General features: G+C 40.5%; 1 protein-coding gene across 1 annotated transcript; it reads left to right on the top strand.

Annotated features, from left to right (window-relative positions):
• Positions 1–15568: 15568 nt before the first annotated feature.
• On the top strand, positions 15569–16204 carry LOC145799356 (uncharacterized). The gene has a single exon (XM_082888917.1). The coding sequence runs from the start codon at positions 15569–15571 to the stop codon at positions 16202–16204; it is 636 nt and encodes a 211-aa protein (XP_082745043.1).
• Positions 16205–16540: the final 336 nt, after the last annotated feature.

Raw genomic sequence — 16540 nt, 5'->3', positions numbered from 1 at the left:
AAAGGAAGTCAACAGGTTAGTGGCCTTATTTCAGAATTACTGACTACATCAAGTTAGCTGAGATGATAACAGTCACGCCGATGCATTGGCCAATCTGGCTAGCGCAATACAACCTGGAAAAGCAAGGACGATAATGGTCGAATACCTGTTGGGCCCGAGCATTGCACCACCGATCGCAGAGCACGAAGCAATGTGTGTAGATATGGGACCAAGCTGGATGGATGCAATTGTAGCATTCTTAAAGGAAGGGAAGCTGCTAGATGACCACAAAGAGGCGCACAAGATCAGATTGAAGTCGACAAGATTCAGTCTGACAGCAGAAGGACATCTCTACAGAAGATCCTTCACTGGACCCCTTTTAAGGTGTGTACATCCTTCACAAGTTGAAGATTTTTTTATATGAAATATGAAAAATCTAGAAATCCCCTAGATGTTGATTTGTGATTATGTATCAATTTTAAGCAGAATATAACAATCCCAATCAAACAATCAAGACAAAGAGACACAATGATTTAACGAGGAAAAAACCACAATTGGACACCTCCAACTGTGATAAAAAAACCACGGGCAACAGCCACAAGACAATCCACTAAGAAGAATTAAAGGAATTACACAGGTATACTCTCAATTACCTAGCGAATCCACAACGCCTAATTGAACCAACCTTTATGTGCCTCTTCCAACCCCATCTTCACCATGGAATTGTCTTTCTGATGAGCCACTCCGGATTCCACCAAAGCTTCAGGCTCGAATTCTTCAGAATCCACAACTGAAGAATAACTCTCTCTTTTGTGTATAACAAACAAACCTTTGATGTACTCTCTTTAGATCATGAGTTGAATACTCAATAAAAACATCAAAGAAAACTCACAAAGTATCCCCAGATATAAACCCTAGAAACCAAAAAGAAGATCTGCAGAAGTAATCCTAAAATCTGACCCAACACGCGAATTTATAGAATCTGTCCCGCGATCTCCGCTCGAGCTCAACACAGCCCGCTCGAGCGGACTGACCAAAAACTGCGTGCAAACAAATTGAGATGCGCTCGAGCGTAGGAGAATCCGCTCGAGCGTAAAATCACACATTCCAGTATTTTTACAGGCGACTGCAGAGATGCTGAGAGCTTCCAATCCCCGCTCGAGCGTCCCTTTCCCCGCTCGAGCGGGAAGGCCAAAACTGGAAAAACTGGAAAAAAATAACATGCTCGGACAGGCAACTTTGAATGGCAATCTTGAAAGCTTTATCAACACAAACTTCTCTGAAAGGCTTGATTCGGGTTGGATTCGCATCTAAACACTCAAAGTCTCACTGAAATAAAAATGCGAAAAAAATTACAACTCAAAGGAGTTTTGTCAAACGGGATTGCCAAGAAATAAAACCTAACATACATGAAGGAATTTGTGGAAGCCACACATGGGGCAGATCACTAGCCCATAGGGCCATTACCCAGGGGTATTGGTGGCCCTACATACAGAAAGATGCAGAGGCCTATGTCAAGAAGTGTGAAAAATGCCAAAGGTTTGCACCACTGATACACCAACCAGCAGCAGACTTGAACCCAGTATCCAGTCCTTGGCCATTTGCCTAATAGGGCATGGATCTCGTTGGGCAACTGCCCCAAGCAACTGGACAAAGGAAGCACTTGCTGGTAGCAACAGATTACTTCACCAAATGGATAGAAGCCGAAGCCCTGGCCAAGATCTGAGATGTGGACGTGAAGAACTTCATATGGAGAAATATCATTACCAGATTTGGGATTCCAAGAGCAATAGTTGCCGACAATGGAACACAATTTGAGAGCAAGCTAATCAAAAGCTTCTGTGCAAAATTCAAGATCAAGAATTATTTTTTAACCCCAAGCTTTCCTCAAAGCAATGGACAAGTAGAAGATTCCAACAAAGTTATCCTGGATGGAATAAAGAAGAGGCTGGAAGAAGCGAAAGGAAAATGGATAGATGAACTGCCAAGTGTACTCTGGGCATATCGGACTACACCGAGAAGATCAACAGGGGAATCCCTCTTTGCCATGGCTTATGGCACAGAAGCTGTCATTCCACTGGAGGTCGGCATCCCAAGGATCAGAACCCAGGGAGTAGAGAATGGGACTAATGATGTACTCTTAGCCCGAGATCTAGATCTACTAGAAGAAAGAAGGAAAAGGGCTGTAATTCAGTTAGCAGCATACCAATAGCAGCTTGCCAGGGCTTACAATAAAAAAGTTAACCCAAGAGAGTTCCAAGTCGGCGACCTAGTCTTGAGAAAAGTCGTCGGCAACAAGAAGGATCCCAGGGAAGGCAAGCTTGGACCAAACTGGGAAAGATCCTACAGAATCACTTCGGTATTGGGCAACGGGACATATCGGCTTGAAGATAATGAGGGCAAAGAGTTGCCAAGACCCTGGAATACTTGTAATCTGAAGTTTTTCTATCATTAGACTTTTCTTGTTTTTTGCCGACATACGGAATAAAATTTTAGCAGAATTCTTCTATATTTATGACTGATAAGATACTTGCCGATGTTTCAAAAATACATGCATAATGAGAACCCAAGTAGAGCTTAGGTTCACATTAGGGGGCAGAGAGAAGAGAGATGATGTTTAACACTTGTTAAAATTTTGAGAGAATTTACAAGTTGAAGTTAAGCCGAAATGATGTTCAACACTTGTTGAAATTCTGAGAGAATTTACAAGTTGAAGTTAAACCGAAATGATGTTTAACACTTGTTGAAACTTGAGAAAAGTTTACAAGTTGAAGTTAAACCGAGATGATGTTTAACACTTGTTGAAACTTGAGAAAAGTTTACAAGTTGAAGTTAAACCGATATGATGTTTAACCCTTGTTGGAATTTTAAGAAAAATTTACAAGTTGAAGTTAAACCGAGATGATGTTTAACACTTGTTGAAACTTAAAAAGGTTACAAGTTGAAGTTAAACTAAGATTATGTTTAACACTTGTTGAAACTTAAAAGTTTACAAGTTGAAGTTAAACCGAGATCATGTTTAGCACTTGTTGAAACTTAAAAAGTTTACAAGTCGAAGTTAAACCAAGGTTAAAACACTTGTTAAAATTTTATGAAAAAATTTACAAGTGAAACCAAGGTTGTACCAAGAAAGATACTTCGGTACTTGCCGAGATAAATCATCAGTTTGTATAACCGAGGTGTTCCACCCCGAGAAGGCTGCACAAAGATTGAAGTATATATTAAAGATATGCAAAATATTCTAAGTATGGAATAACACAAGAGCAATAAAGAGAAGACAAAGATACAAGAAATCAAAAAAGAGAGTTATATTAAAAAACTGACACATCGGCCAGAGCTTACAGTGTCTTAAAAGAAAAACAAAAGTACAGAGCACAGAACAAAGAGAAAAACATGAAATTAAGACTCCTCAGCATCATTAGCAGGCTGGGTTTGGACCTTGGAGGACTGCTGAGAAGACATCTCGGCGGCCTTCTCAGCCGCAAGCTCAGCGTCAATTTCTTGGAGGGTTTCGTCAAGGCTCTTGTCGACAAGGGTCACGTCGGCTGATGCCTTCTCAGCTGTAGCATCTTTGGGAACCTCCTCAACCTCCTCATCTTGAGTCAAGTCCAGGACTTGCTCATTCAGAAAAGGGGACTTGGCCCCAACAGCGTCTTTTGACTTCCTCACCAAAATCTCCTCCTCAGATTCAGAGTCGTCATCGGATTGAGTTGGAGTTTGAGGGAATGGAAGAGGAATGGCATCGACGTTCCTGAGGGGCGAGTCCTAGGGGACTTTAAGCTTTTTTAGAAGAGACATCCAACCAAGGGTGAACCCCTTGTTGCATGCCTGCTTCACTTGCTTTTCATAGTCCGCCGTGACATCGGCCACCTCTTCGTTGTAGCCCTTCTCATCGGCTGCCTTGAATTCGGCCTCTTTTATGGCCAGAGTGTCTTGCAATTCTTTTTGGGCCTGGGCCGTTTTCTCCTCGGCATCCTTCTTTTCGGCCTCAAGCACCTTTTTGATGGCCTCAGTGGAGTCCGCCTTTTCTTCGGCGTCATTTTGAGCTTTGATGGTAGCCTCAGCCTGATCCTCCAAAGTCTTCATCTTTGACTGCAAATTTTTGTTAGTCTTTTGTAGACTGGAGACCTTCCTCTTCTTCTTGGCCAGCTTCTCCTGGTTTTGGAAAGATTGTACTGAGAAAGAATGGGCATGCTGGATGGCCTAGAAGTAAGTCGAAGTTATTAGAAAATATTGTAAGTATGTAATGAAGAGAAAGAAGGAAAAATTTCCCAATAAAGAGACTTACCTGAACAGAGTATTGGAGCATCAGAGCATAGTTCTTATACTCGCTCATCTCGACATTTCGGTCAAGATCGCCAGGAAGGAGGAGAGCGCTACTAAGGGCAACGCCGACGTTGATATCTTCAGCACTATCACTGGCCCTAACTAGTTTATCCTCTAGTGTGATTTTGGGGGCATAGGGGGCATCATGCTTTTGAGACCCTGAGGTCATTGCAGAAGATGACCTCCGCTTTTTTTATCTGGTGGATTCGAATGGGTGTGTTTCAGCAGACCTCTTCTCGGGGACAGAGGCAGTCTTCTCGCTCTCAGCCAATCTGGAAATTGGCAAGGTGTCCTCAATATCAACCTGAGTCACCTTTGCCTTTGGCTGAGCCTTTTTGATTCTTTTTTGCTTTGGTGGAGCCTGGGTTTGTGTTGGCTGAGCGTCAACGTCAGAAGGGATGCTGGCTAAGAGGTCTTTTACGACAGCTTTCTGGCGACCTATCTCGGAAGAAAAAGCAGTTCGTCACCGACGTTGTCGCTGAGATGGTGGAATCAGGTATAGAGCCGAGGTTGACGGCTGCTCACTAGGATCGGAGGTTGATCCTTGGTCTATCCGAGATGTGGATGTATAGACACCTCATTTTTGACCGTCCTCAAGACTTGGACGTCACCATTGGAACACTTGGTGATTACCCTTGTTTGTGTTCGTTGGGAGTTCCCGGAGGTCTCGGCTACGCGCCTTGCCTCAAGATCTCCGAATTCGACCGTTTTGTGTCTGATTTTGCACCAAACACTTGTGTTTTGCCTTGGAGGGGCAGGGAATGCCTTGTGAGGCATCCCCACACACCACCGGCAGTGGCTAGAGGTCACCGGCTGGTTTTTGCTGCCATCGGCACTTTTTGTTGCCGGTCGACACTCACTTTTGCCAAAATGGCATTTTTGGCCGGCCGACTACTGTGCATCTGCTTTTGCAGTTATTTTGTCACAGCTGTCTTGCATTTGGCTCCCCTCCATACAGTGTATGGAGGGATCTCTCTCTTTAGAAGCTTGTCTTGTAAGCTTTACAAGACAAAAGGCTCTATAAGAGAGAGCCTTCTCTCTTGGCTTTAGGTTAGACACTTGAGACACCTTAGATATTTTTAGACAGCCATTTTTAGGGTTTTGAGTTCTAGGGTTAGAAACCATACACTTTCTATCTCTATATCTCCCTCTTGTGTGTGTTAAGTTGTGTTTGTGTCTTACTATTGCACACAAACACATAGTGTTTCACCTTCACTTAGCTACTGAGGTTCTAAGAGGTTGGTTTTGAAGTTTTGGAGCTGTTTTCAACCTAAAAGGGGTTGTTGGAGCACCATTGTTGAAGGGGTCTTCAAGGGTAACAATTTTGCCTCTTTATTCCCCAATCTTGCATTGTATTTCTACCTGTCTTAAAATTGTTTTTGAGCTTGGTATATAATACAAAAAAGTTATGTTTTTTAGCCCTCTTAATTGTTTGTTTAGAGTGTTTTGTGGTTTGGAGGTGTTTGACCCCTCTTAGGCCTTGAAAGGCCCCATTTTGTGCTATTTTGAGTGAGTTTCGAGACTTTGGTGTTTGGGCCTCATCACCACTGAAATCTTGAGGGATTTCAGTGGCGGAGATGGTGCCTTAAAGTCTCCAAAAGGGGAGGGCCACCCCCTCTCCTTGTTGTCCTTGAAATGGACCCTTTTTGGCCTCTTGAGCGAGCATCATGTTAGAGTGTGTATTGATCATATCTTGGCTGTTTTCCATGCTTATTATGCCATGATATAACCTTGTTGTGTGTTGGTTTTGGTACACCATGCATGCTTAGCATACCTACCATGTAATGCCTTGTTAATGCCTTAATATGCCTTAGGTTGTTAGCCTTTGCTCGAGCATGTTTTAGGTCTCATTTTGTGAAGCTTGTGTGCTTATTTTGCCATGCTAGAGGTCTGTCCATAGTTGTTTGGGTCGGCCATGGCACGCATTATATGCCCCCTTTGCATTTTGGCTTGTTGGCCTCAAGTGTGTGAGTTTGTAGCATGCGCTATTTGCTTTATTCTAATGATTTGGCATCATTTTTAGCATAATTTTAGACCTTATAGCATGCTTGTATGTTTGCTTTGGACACCTCTTTGAAGCTTTGGAAGCTTGACTTGCATGCCCCATGTTTTGGCCTTTGTGTATACTTTTGATTTTGAGCCACTTAGATGCCATCTAGGGGGTCCCCTTTGCATGGTCTAGGTCTGCCTTGAACCTATTTTAAGTCCCCTTAGCCTTGGGAGGCTTGGTTGGCTTGGTCATGGTTCAAGCCCCTTTGACTTGCTTCAAGCACTTGGGCTATTTGTTGCATGTTTAGCTTGATTTGTTGCTTGGTTTGGCACCATGTTTTAACATGATTTTCAATGCTTACCTTGCATGCCATATGTCCATGATTACCCTCTTTCAAGTGTGCTTGAGAATTGCCTTTTTATGCCTAAGTGTTGGCTCCTTTAACATGTGCATGTGTGTATGAGTTTAGTCCTTTATTTCGGTCACTATGGCCATTGTTTTAGGCCTATTTAGAGTTGCCTAATTCATGTATAAGTCCACCTTTTCATCAATTTGCATTGCCTCATGTTTGCTTGTATGCTTGCATAAGTGTCTTGCCATGCCATGTTGCATCCTTAGCTTGTATGCCTAGGTTGCATTGCATCTTGCATGCATGCCTTATTCCTTGACTTGGTGATAGGAATTGGGCCTTGGTTTGTTTGTTTGGTTTACATTTCATTTGACATGAAAGTTGCACACTTGATTCTTTGGGCCGTCATGCATGGAAATGCGTGATTGGCGGTCTGAGAATCGAGACACGTGCCCTTTTGAGTCACAAACATGATAGAGGGCATAATTGGTGCATACATTGTTTGAATTGTATTGCCATGCAAGTTCTGTCCTCTGCTGGTGTGAGTTCCAGGTTCTGCAGGCATTCTTTGCCGACCGGCAGTGTACATTGCCGACCGGCAGTAATTCACCAGCCGATGGATTCATTTTGTGCCGGTGGCTATTCTACTCAGCCGGTGGTGATTCCCAGTATCCAGAGAGGCATCCTTGAGACTTTGGCAGTCTCCAGAGGAGCAGAGCAGGGAAAACAGAGGCAGACTATGCTTGGTCGTGCACTTCCGAACGGGACCCGAGCATGCGCTGCATCTGGCTTTCCTCCCGAGGCGGTTTACTGTTTTTCCTAGCTTAGTTAATTTGTTAATTAATTAGGCAATTTGTAATATTTAATTAGCTTGCGTAGTTAATTAATTTGTATTATTTATTTGGTCCCTCCGGGCGAGGGCAAATCTGTAATATGTGTGTGTGAGTGGTGTGCATGTCTTCCAATCCCCACTTCTTTCCTCCCCTTTTATTTACGTGCTTTGATGGTTAGTATTAGGGCACGTTTAAATTAGCATACCTTATGCTATGCATGCGTGCATCCATACATTTGTTTTGCATGCACCGGGCTCGGTACATCATTCTAACTGCATTTGTACTTCAATTCCAAATTGAATACGTGCATCAATTGACTGCATTTCACATGCCATGCTTAGGTTAGCCGAGCCTACTCTAATTGCATTTTGCGTGCGTTGCATTAGCCACTCTAACATGAACTAGGATCATGCATGTTTGCTAACTAGTTTATTGTTTTGGCACGGAGTACTATGTAAGTATTTTCCTGCTTTAGCATACTGCATGCGTGCGAGTGTTGCCATGACAGTATGCCTGCCATGCGGCTAAATGCTTACGTGATATAACTGTTTGAATGCCCGTGGGTGAAGGTTGGATTGTTTGAGTTGGAAAAACTCGTTGAAATCCGTATTTTAGCCTACTTGCGAGTAGCAAATTCCAAAATGTTTTTCAAGATAAACGGATATGCAATGCTTGTTTCCAAATTAGGCAATCTAGTCTATACTTGTTTGCTGTGCGCATAACATAGTAATTCTAGGCTAACAAATGGAATAAGAACATATAACGTTTTCAAAAAAGGATATCACGGTTAGTAGAGGCCGATCTTCGGGTCGGGCGAGAGGGGGTGCTCATAGCTGACCTTCCCCAATCGTACCCTAGCTCCCGAGCCGAGGCAACTCTGGTGATAACGGACATGTGGCCTTCGGCACCGAGTCAGGGTTTCCTAAATTCCCCCATAAAAAATATTTAGGTGGCGACTCTGTATCTGGCAAAGCAGTCCATGTTTGGCACTTTTTTTCAAAAATCTGTTTTCTCAAAAAGATTTGCCAGATTTGGACTCTTTGGTTCAAGATTAAGAGCCATGACACAAATCGAGTCTGAACTGTAGCAAGGGTCCCTCGCGGGCGCGTGTTACAGGATGCGACTTGTGAAATTGTGGCAGAAGGTGGAGAATGGCTTTTCTTCTTCTTTTTTGGGACGTCAGGAAGAGCCGACTTATAAGTGGGGATGAAGTTGAGAAGTAGAGGGGCCTTCCGCTTGTGGACTGGCAAATTTAGTAGTTTCTTCAAGTCTTTGCTGGGAAAGAAAGACTGACGGAAGGCCTTTGGTGGCTAAGGGAGAACTGCAAAAAAGAAAAAAGCGTAGACATTAGAGCAGAATGTTGAAAACTTTATGCAAGAAAGCAAGAAAATTTGTGAAGAGTGGCCATTACCAGCTCATTTCCCGAAAACTGCTCGACTTAGGGGATAATGATGGAGGTCATCATTTGGCTGAAACTCCCAGTTACCCGAAACGATGAAGTAATCATCCCCCGCTCCCTTTTTGGAGTCAGGGAGGTCGGCAACGATTTTGTATTCCGTGGACCTCAGCTTGAGGTAATAGATGTGGCCTTTTTCCGATTTCAGGTGACACATGGTATAACAGAACTGGAAATCAGTAAGAGTAATCCTAATGTTCTCTTGTTTGGCTAAGGCTATGGTACCATTAGTAACTCGGTAAGAATTGATGGCAAGCTGCATTGGGTTCAACCTATAGAAATGAAGGATTTCACAGAAAAAATGGTCAAGTGGAAACCTAAGTCCACACTCAATAAACGCTACTACTGGGAAAGGCATGAGGTTTACATCTGGCATGATAGAGTCATCTTCCCCAGCCAACCTCAGATGAACATCGGCTGGGATTTCGAACTCCTGCCTAAAGTGTTCTAATTTTTCCGGGGTGTCTACCCTATGCTTCCACATACCCATGATATCGGCTAAAATTATGGAAGCTAGATTTCAGGAAGGAGTTTAAGGTTTTCTAAAACTTTTTGGGTTCTATAAACAAATCCCAAAACCTAGATCTAAGGAAACGATGATTGAATGCACGGATCTGGAAAACAGAAAAACATGGATGCGTTTCAGAATCAAGAATGGTGATGAAACCATCAAGAAATCAAGACAAAAAGTTTGCACATGTGTATCCGGCCAAGAACAATGGCAGAAATCAACAGGAGTGTGAACAGTCTATATTCAAGAAGACGATTTGGGTAAAAATAGAATTATGAAACAAATGTGTTCAAATATATGATGGAATACAAGATGCGAGATGAAATATCAAAAATATGAACAAGATTGCAAAGACAGTAGGTAAAACAGTAAAGTTCAGTAAGGTTACAAGAAACTGAAAACCAGGAGGAATAGTGGCTTACCAGAAAGAGGGAAGCCAGAATGGGGATTGCCGAAGTCTGACGATGGTTGTAAAGGTGGAGGATCGGTGAAAATCACGCCGGAAGGAGTAAACGGAGCAAGTTGCAGAGTTATGGAAGCTTGAACAATGGAGTATTCAGAAGCTAGAGAGAGTTGAGAGCTTGAGGATACGAAAGTGAGAAAATAAGGAAAAGGGGAAAAAGTTTTGTAAAACTTGAAACGGCGGCAAAACAGAATTAATGCGCCTAAAACAACGTGAGCATCAGACGGCGCACGCATGCACGAGACGATTTAGAAGCGCGTACCAAGTACGATCCAATAAGAAAAGGACACATGACAGAAACGGTTAAATTGTGATGCATGACAGCTCATACGCGTGAAGAAGCTCTTGGAATTCTTGATCTTTAAGAAGACATGTCGGCCTATAGCGATGAGCTCGGCTTAAGCCGATGTACTAGCAGGAAATACCGAAATAGGTTCCATCACCTCAGAATGCCAAGGTAATAGAACCTAGGGGGTAGTTGTGGGGATATATTTTATGAGTCCCAACATGTGGCCAAGGTGACGCCGACGTGTCAGCCGAGGGACCACATGTCCAGGTTATGATGCCGAGGTTATCTCGGTTAGGCCGACGTTATCTCTGAAGATATCAGAATTCGGAATAAGCAGATAAGGGACAAGAGTCCTAAAATGATAGAGGACTTCAGTTTGGGTAAAGATAAGACTGTTAGAGAGTTTATCCCAATCCTACTAGGAGTCCAAGATTAGCAATAATCCTAAGTCCATTGAAGTTAGGCTTCTATTAGGACTAGGTTTGTGTTGGCTATAAAAGAGAGACACCCTCATGGGTCTAAGGTACGCAATTTATATTCTGAACAGTGAGTTTAGCACTATTGATTATCTTTGAGAGATATACTGACTTGATCGTTGGAGTGCCCCCGGGTGGACGAACCACTGCCGGAATCTTCTCTTTCTGTTGCAGGTCAGCCAGGTGTCATCTATTTTGCCAGTTCTCTCCAGTTGATTACTGAGTTGGCAGTCTTTTATTAAATCTTATGACTTATTATTATTATTTTTTAGGTATGACAAAAAATGATTTAGTAATGACATTTGTGATAATCAACACCACAAATGTTAGAACTTGCGTATGATGTACACATAGTTTTGAGTATTTGTATTTTACAATGACCCTTGTTATATATATATATATATATATATTTAAAGCAGCAACAAAAAAAAAAAAACCTATAAGAATTTTATTTATTTATTTATTTATTATCGGTGATTGACTCATAAATCTTAAAAGGTGAACTTGTAGATCAATCAATACCAATTTTATTTTAATGAACACAGAAGTTCTTTTTAATTGGAATTGACACATTTACCCATTTGGTTTACCATATTAATCACATCTGGAAAATACACTAGTCATATTTGAAAAAGGTACACTTAAGGCTTTTTTATTTGTTATGTATCAGCCACATTTGAAAAATACAATAAGGGTCATGTTTGAAAAATATACTAGCCACATTTCGCGTCTGGAAAAAGTACTAGTTATGTTTGAAAAAAATACACTAAGGCCTTTTTATTTGTTATATATTAGTCACGTTTGGAAAATACACTATAGGCCACATTTGGAAAATATACCCTGTTTGGGAACAGGCTAATTTAGTAACTTTTTAGCTATTTGGCTAAAATATGAGCTAAAAAAAACTAGAATGTTTGGGATGACTTTTTAGCTTTTTACGAAAAGATGTGCAAAAAGTAGAGAGAAAAGAGAATCTTTGACTTTTTGGTATGAGTTGTTGGCTTTTTAGCTAATTTAGTAACTTTTTGATTTTTTGACTAAAAAGTTCGGTTGTCATCACGTTTCGCATTTGGAAAAAGTACGCTAAAAGTTTTGTTATTGTTTTGTATTAGTTATGTTTGGAAAATGTAACGCATTCCAAAAAAAAAGTCCAACAATCAATAAGGGCAAAAACATTTTAACATGACACAATAATATATTAAATAAGATCTCATAGAAAATATTTCTAAATGAGCAGGATCTACCAGCTTACTAAAATAAAAAACTTCATGGTATATAGATTTCTAAAATTGGATTTTTAAATAATTTTTTCATTTTTTTTTATCATTAACCATAAAGATGAACCCAATATTCATATAAATGTGAGAATAATATTCTTTTGTTGATAAAAAAAAATTAATATACATGCAAGACTCAAGCCTTTCTACCTATTGCTAAATGAATATGCATGAACCCCACAACAATTTCTAACTTGTAAAAAATTTTCACTCATTGTACAGCGGTGAATTTTTTCTAATATAAAAAATTGTTGTAGAGGTGTTTTTTAAGAAAAATTTGTGAAGATTAGTACTGCCGCCAAATAACGCGTGTAATTCAGAGACATCAAAAAAAACTCATTTTGACTGCGCCAAATAAATTATTCTCTCATTTTGACCAAAATTTTAATGTCCAATTTTTTTAATGAGTTGAATTATCCTAGCAGTGTTATTGGAGACAAAAGGTGGTCATTTTCACAAGAATGTATTTACCAAGCAATCCTCCATTGAGAAACAAACGAAACAGTCAATGCAACCAAACACGGTGTGATGTGGTACTGCTCAGATTACTTCCACATCACATTTAGTTCCAGTAACTACACCAAGGTCTACCCACCTCCAAGGTGGCTCAGTGGTAAGGGCGTACACGTGACTGTGTGGGTAAAGCGCACGGTTACAGGTTCGATTCCTCTTGGGATTAGACTTGGGATTTAAATAGGAGCCACAGCGGTGGGTTCCTGTGATTGCTCCCCCGAGGATTAGTCGGACGGGTCAAAAATCAGAGCCCGAATACCTCGGTCATAAAAAAAAAAAAAAAAGAAACTACACCAAGGTCTAGTCACTCAAGTTAGATTCAATCAGTTATATAGTTAGTTTGTTTGTGTAACAACTCCGACCCAAGATTAACGATAACTCGTGATTTAATGTGTCTAATAAGATATTAAGACCAGATTTTAAATTAATTGCATATATGGTACATTATTTACGTTTCCATTTGTTTATTTTAGGAATATTTGCTTGAGTTTCTGTTATATTCTGCAAATTGAAGTCCTTATCGGCATCTGACTCTGAAATTGATTTTATTTATGTGCTATTTGGAATTTATAGAATTTTATGGTAAGTTTAATTAAAATTCAATTTGGAACGATTAAATTAGATTAAATTAGTGCCCATTTATTTTAACTTCAATTAACTATACTTTAACCAAGCCTATATTAGGCACCAAATGAGCCCCACTCATCTCTTTTCTTTCATTTTGAGTACATTTGAGCCTCTTCAAGGAAGAAAAACACGAGAAATGGAGAGTAGGGAGAAATCGAGCTCAAACAAAGAATTGGCTAGGAAATTGAAGGAGAATTGGAGAATTGAGCTAGGATTCACCAAGAGCCCAAAGAATCGAAGACTTTAGGTAAGAAACCAAACAATTAGTCTTGAAGTTGAGTTGATTCACCTAGGAATTTAAGTGAATTGAGCTAGGAAATGTGTGAACCGGGCTTAAGAAGTAGGAAGGGAGACCAATTCAAACATGCAGGTACATTTCATTACATTTGGAGCATGTTTACTAAGAATTCTCTCATGCATGTCTTGACTTCATCTTAATTTTGTGAAATCATCAAGTTTTATGATGTTTTGTAGCAATTGATCATGTTTTGAGAAGTTGGAGTTTAAGGAAATTCATGCATGTTATGTTCATAAAACATTTATAATGTTTAATTTGAATTTTTGAACAATTGGCATGCTTTCGGACCTTGATTTCATGAAATGATCTTCAAAGCATGATGTTTTGTGAGTTTCTAAGTGTTTTCCAAAATTTTGGTCCAAGAGGATGAGTTTTGAAGTGTCTGGTTTGAGTTTGAAGCATGGAGATCAAATCTGAAAATTTCAGAATTTGAATCCACGCTCGAGTGTAGGAGTTCACGCTCGAGCGAGCACTCTGAATGCGTGCACTTACGCTTGATCGACATGATACCCGCTCGAGCGTGAAATGCATATATCCAGAAGTTCATATGTTTTGCAGCACGCTCGAGCAACAAAAGTCACACTCGAGCGAAGGACTGAGCCTCACGCTTGAGCTTGGATCGAGCATCCGTTGAGCGTGAAAAGCAAGCAACCAGTACTTTTTCCAAGTTTACACTCCACTCGAGCGAGAGAAGTCACACTCGAGTGAACCCATACTTTATGTATGTCCGCTCGAGCGAGGAAAGACACGCTCGAGCGTGGACCTTGTTTTCAGCAAAATTTGAAAAATGTTTTCAAGTGCATTGTTGCATCCTCATTCCATCCTAGGCATTCCTAGGCCATGTTCAAGACACTATAATGAGAATAAAGGCTAGAAGCACATTTAGGACAAGAACATGTGTTATGTGCAATTCGAGCATGTGTTTCAATGTATGTCACTGTCATGTTATGTAGGTCACGCACCTCAGGATAAGTGAGTTGCCTACTCTACTTGTTTACTTGGAGCCATCTGTTAACTGTGAGTAATAACTCTATAAAGCTATGTTTAATTACAAGTATTTTATGACTAATATGATACGATCTGTTTTCTGAAATGTTATTTTATGAATTATGAATGAATGTCCATTTTTCTGAAATGTACTTATGGCACCCTTAGTTCACATGGCCCTCGCCCAGGGATAACAATACCGTGGCCAATATGCATGTGACCCTCGCCCAGGGGTGACAATACTGTGGCTTATATTCACGTGGCCCTTGCCCGGGGGTAACAATACCGAGGCCTATATTCATGTGGCTCTCACCTGGGGGTAACAATACCATGGCTACTTGTGCGCAAGATATGGACCTTTATGGTTTTCGGTACCGACTATGCATGTGGGTCTTAGGACCAAGTTGATATGATAGCTAATGAGTGTACCATGTATGATCTTATGCAAAATCTGATTATGAATATGAGCATGTATCTGAATCCAATCATGATTTGCAAACTGAATATGCTTAAGACTCTGTTTCCGATAAGAATACGTTTTTGATATAAACTCTGAATTCTAACTCTGTGCTGGACATCATTCATTAAAACCCTTTACCTGGTTATTATTTACTAGGCTCTAGCTCACTGTATTATTTGTATGTATGTAGGTGAGCAGGCACGTGACCAGGCCTGAGATGCTGCCTGGCGAGTTTTGGTGTCAACCAACCATCATGCCTCCCATGGAGGTTCCCTTTTGAGATCTACCTAAGTTTTTGTGTCCTTGGGACTTTGTACTTTCTAAATGCTTATGTCTGGTCTGAACATGTTTGAAAGCTTGTATAAGTGGCTTGGGTGATGTAAGGCTATTGTATTTTCGACGCCACATCTGTATGTATGTATGTATATGAAAAGTTTTAAATTTCCTATTCCATGTATATCTGCACAGCTCTATGGACTATGTATGTTTGTATATTTGCTTCCACAGCCCCTGTTATATATATTATTCTGTTCAGAGGCCTTTGGTAATCCAAGAATTACTGGGCGATTACGATGCTAAACCCATAGGAGCGGGTTTGGGTCGTGATAGTTTGTTAGAGTTGTTGTAACTGATTAGTGTATAAATATCTGTAATGGTTATATTAATGAAATAAAAAAGATGATTTCATATTCTTGTTATGGTATCAGAGCTTGTTAAGCTCTCACGAGCAAACAATGATAGATTCATCTTCATCATCTGCATCACTGACTTTACCACCAAGTAGTCTCTTAATCTCAAATTTCGGTTCATTCGTTACAAAAAAGCTTGATTTTACAAGCTTTCTCATCTGGAACAACTTGATGCAAAATGTTCTTCGAGCAACCAATTTTCTTAGCTTTGTGACTGGACCAATTTCATGTCCATCTCCAGATGTTCTTGATTCATCAGGCAAAACAATTCCAAATCCAGAATTTGAGAAATGGCAAGTCATAGATGCTCATCTACTCAATTGCATTACAGCAACACTTTCTTCCTCGATATTCTCTTTTGTTCTTCATCTTCACCATTGTTCTGAAGTTTGGTCTGCAATTGAGAAGAGATACACTTCTCTTTCTCGATCACACATTCATCAACTCAAACACAAACTTCAGAATCTTACAAAGAAAGGATTTACAATGGAACAGTATCTTCATTACACCAGAGATATTTTACATCAATTGAGTCTTGCATCTTCGACCGTTGATGATAAAGATTTGGTTCTTCTTATTTTGAATGCTCGCCTTGGGGAATATGATGCCTTCAAAACTACCATTCGTGCTAGAGCTAAAGCCATTACAATGGAATATTTGTCTTCCTCTATTGTGCTCTGAAGCTATACATATGGAGAACAAGGTCAAACAAGCTCTTGGAGCTGATGCAACTGCTGCATATACTACAACCAAGACATTTGAGTCTAGTTCTTCCTCCTCACATTTTTCTCACCATAGAGGTCAATCTGGATCGAACAGAGGTCGACATCAGCTTCGAGGTTCTCAAGGAGGTAGATATCGTGGTGGTCAATCATATCGCAATGACAGAAACAGATCTAGAGGTTTCTCTTCTACTAGTTTAGGTTGTCAGATCTGTGGTGTTCTTGGTCATAGTGTTCTTGACTATTTGTACAGAATGGATCCAAGTTATCAATCTTATCACCACACAAACTCTTC

Source organism: Camellia sinensis, chromosome 9, assembly GCF_055761805.1.
Source record: "Camellia sinensis isolate YWXY chromosome 9, ASM5576180v1, whole genome shotgun sequence".
NCBI classification, from domain to species: Eukaryota; Viridiplantae; Streptophyta; class Magnoliopsida; order Ericales; family Theaceae; genus Camellia; species Camellia sinensis.
The sequence above is the reverse complement of the archived record's forward strand: the minus strand, read 5'-3'. Positions and strand labels throughout refer to the sequence as shown.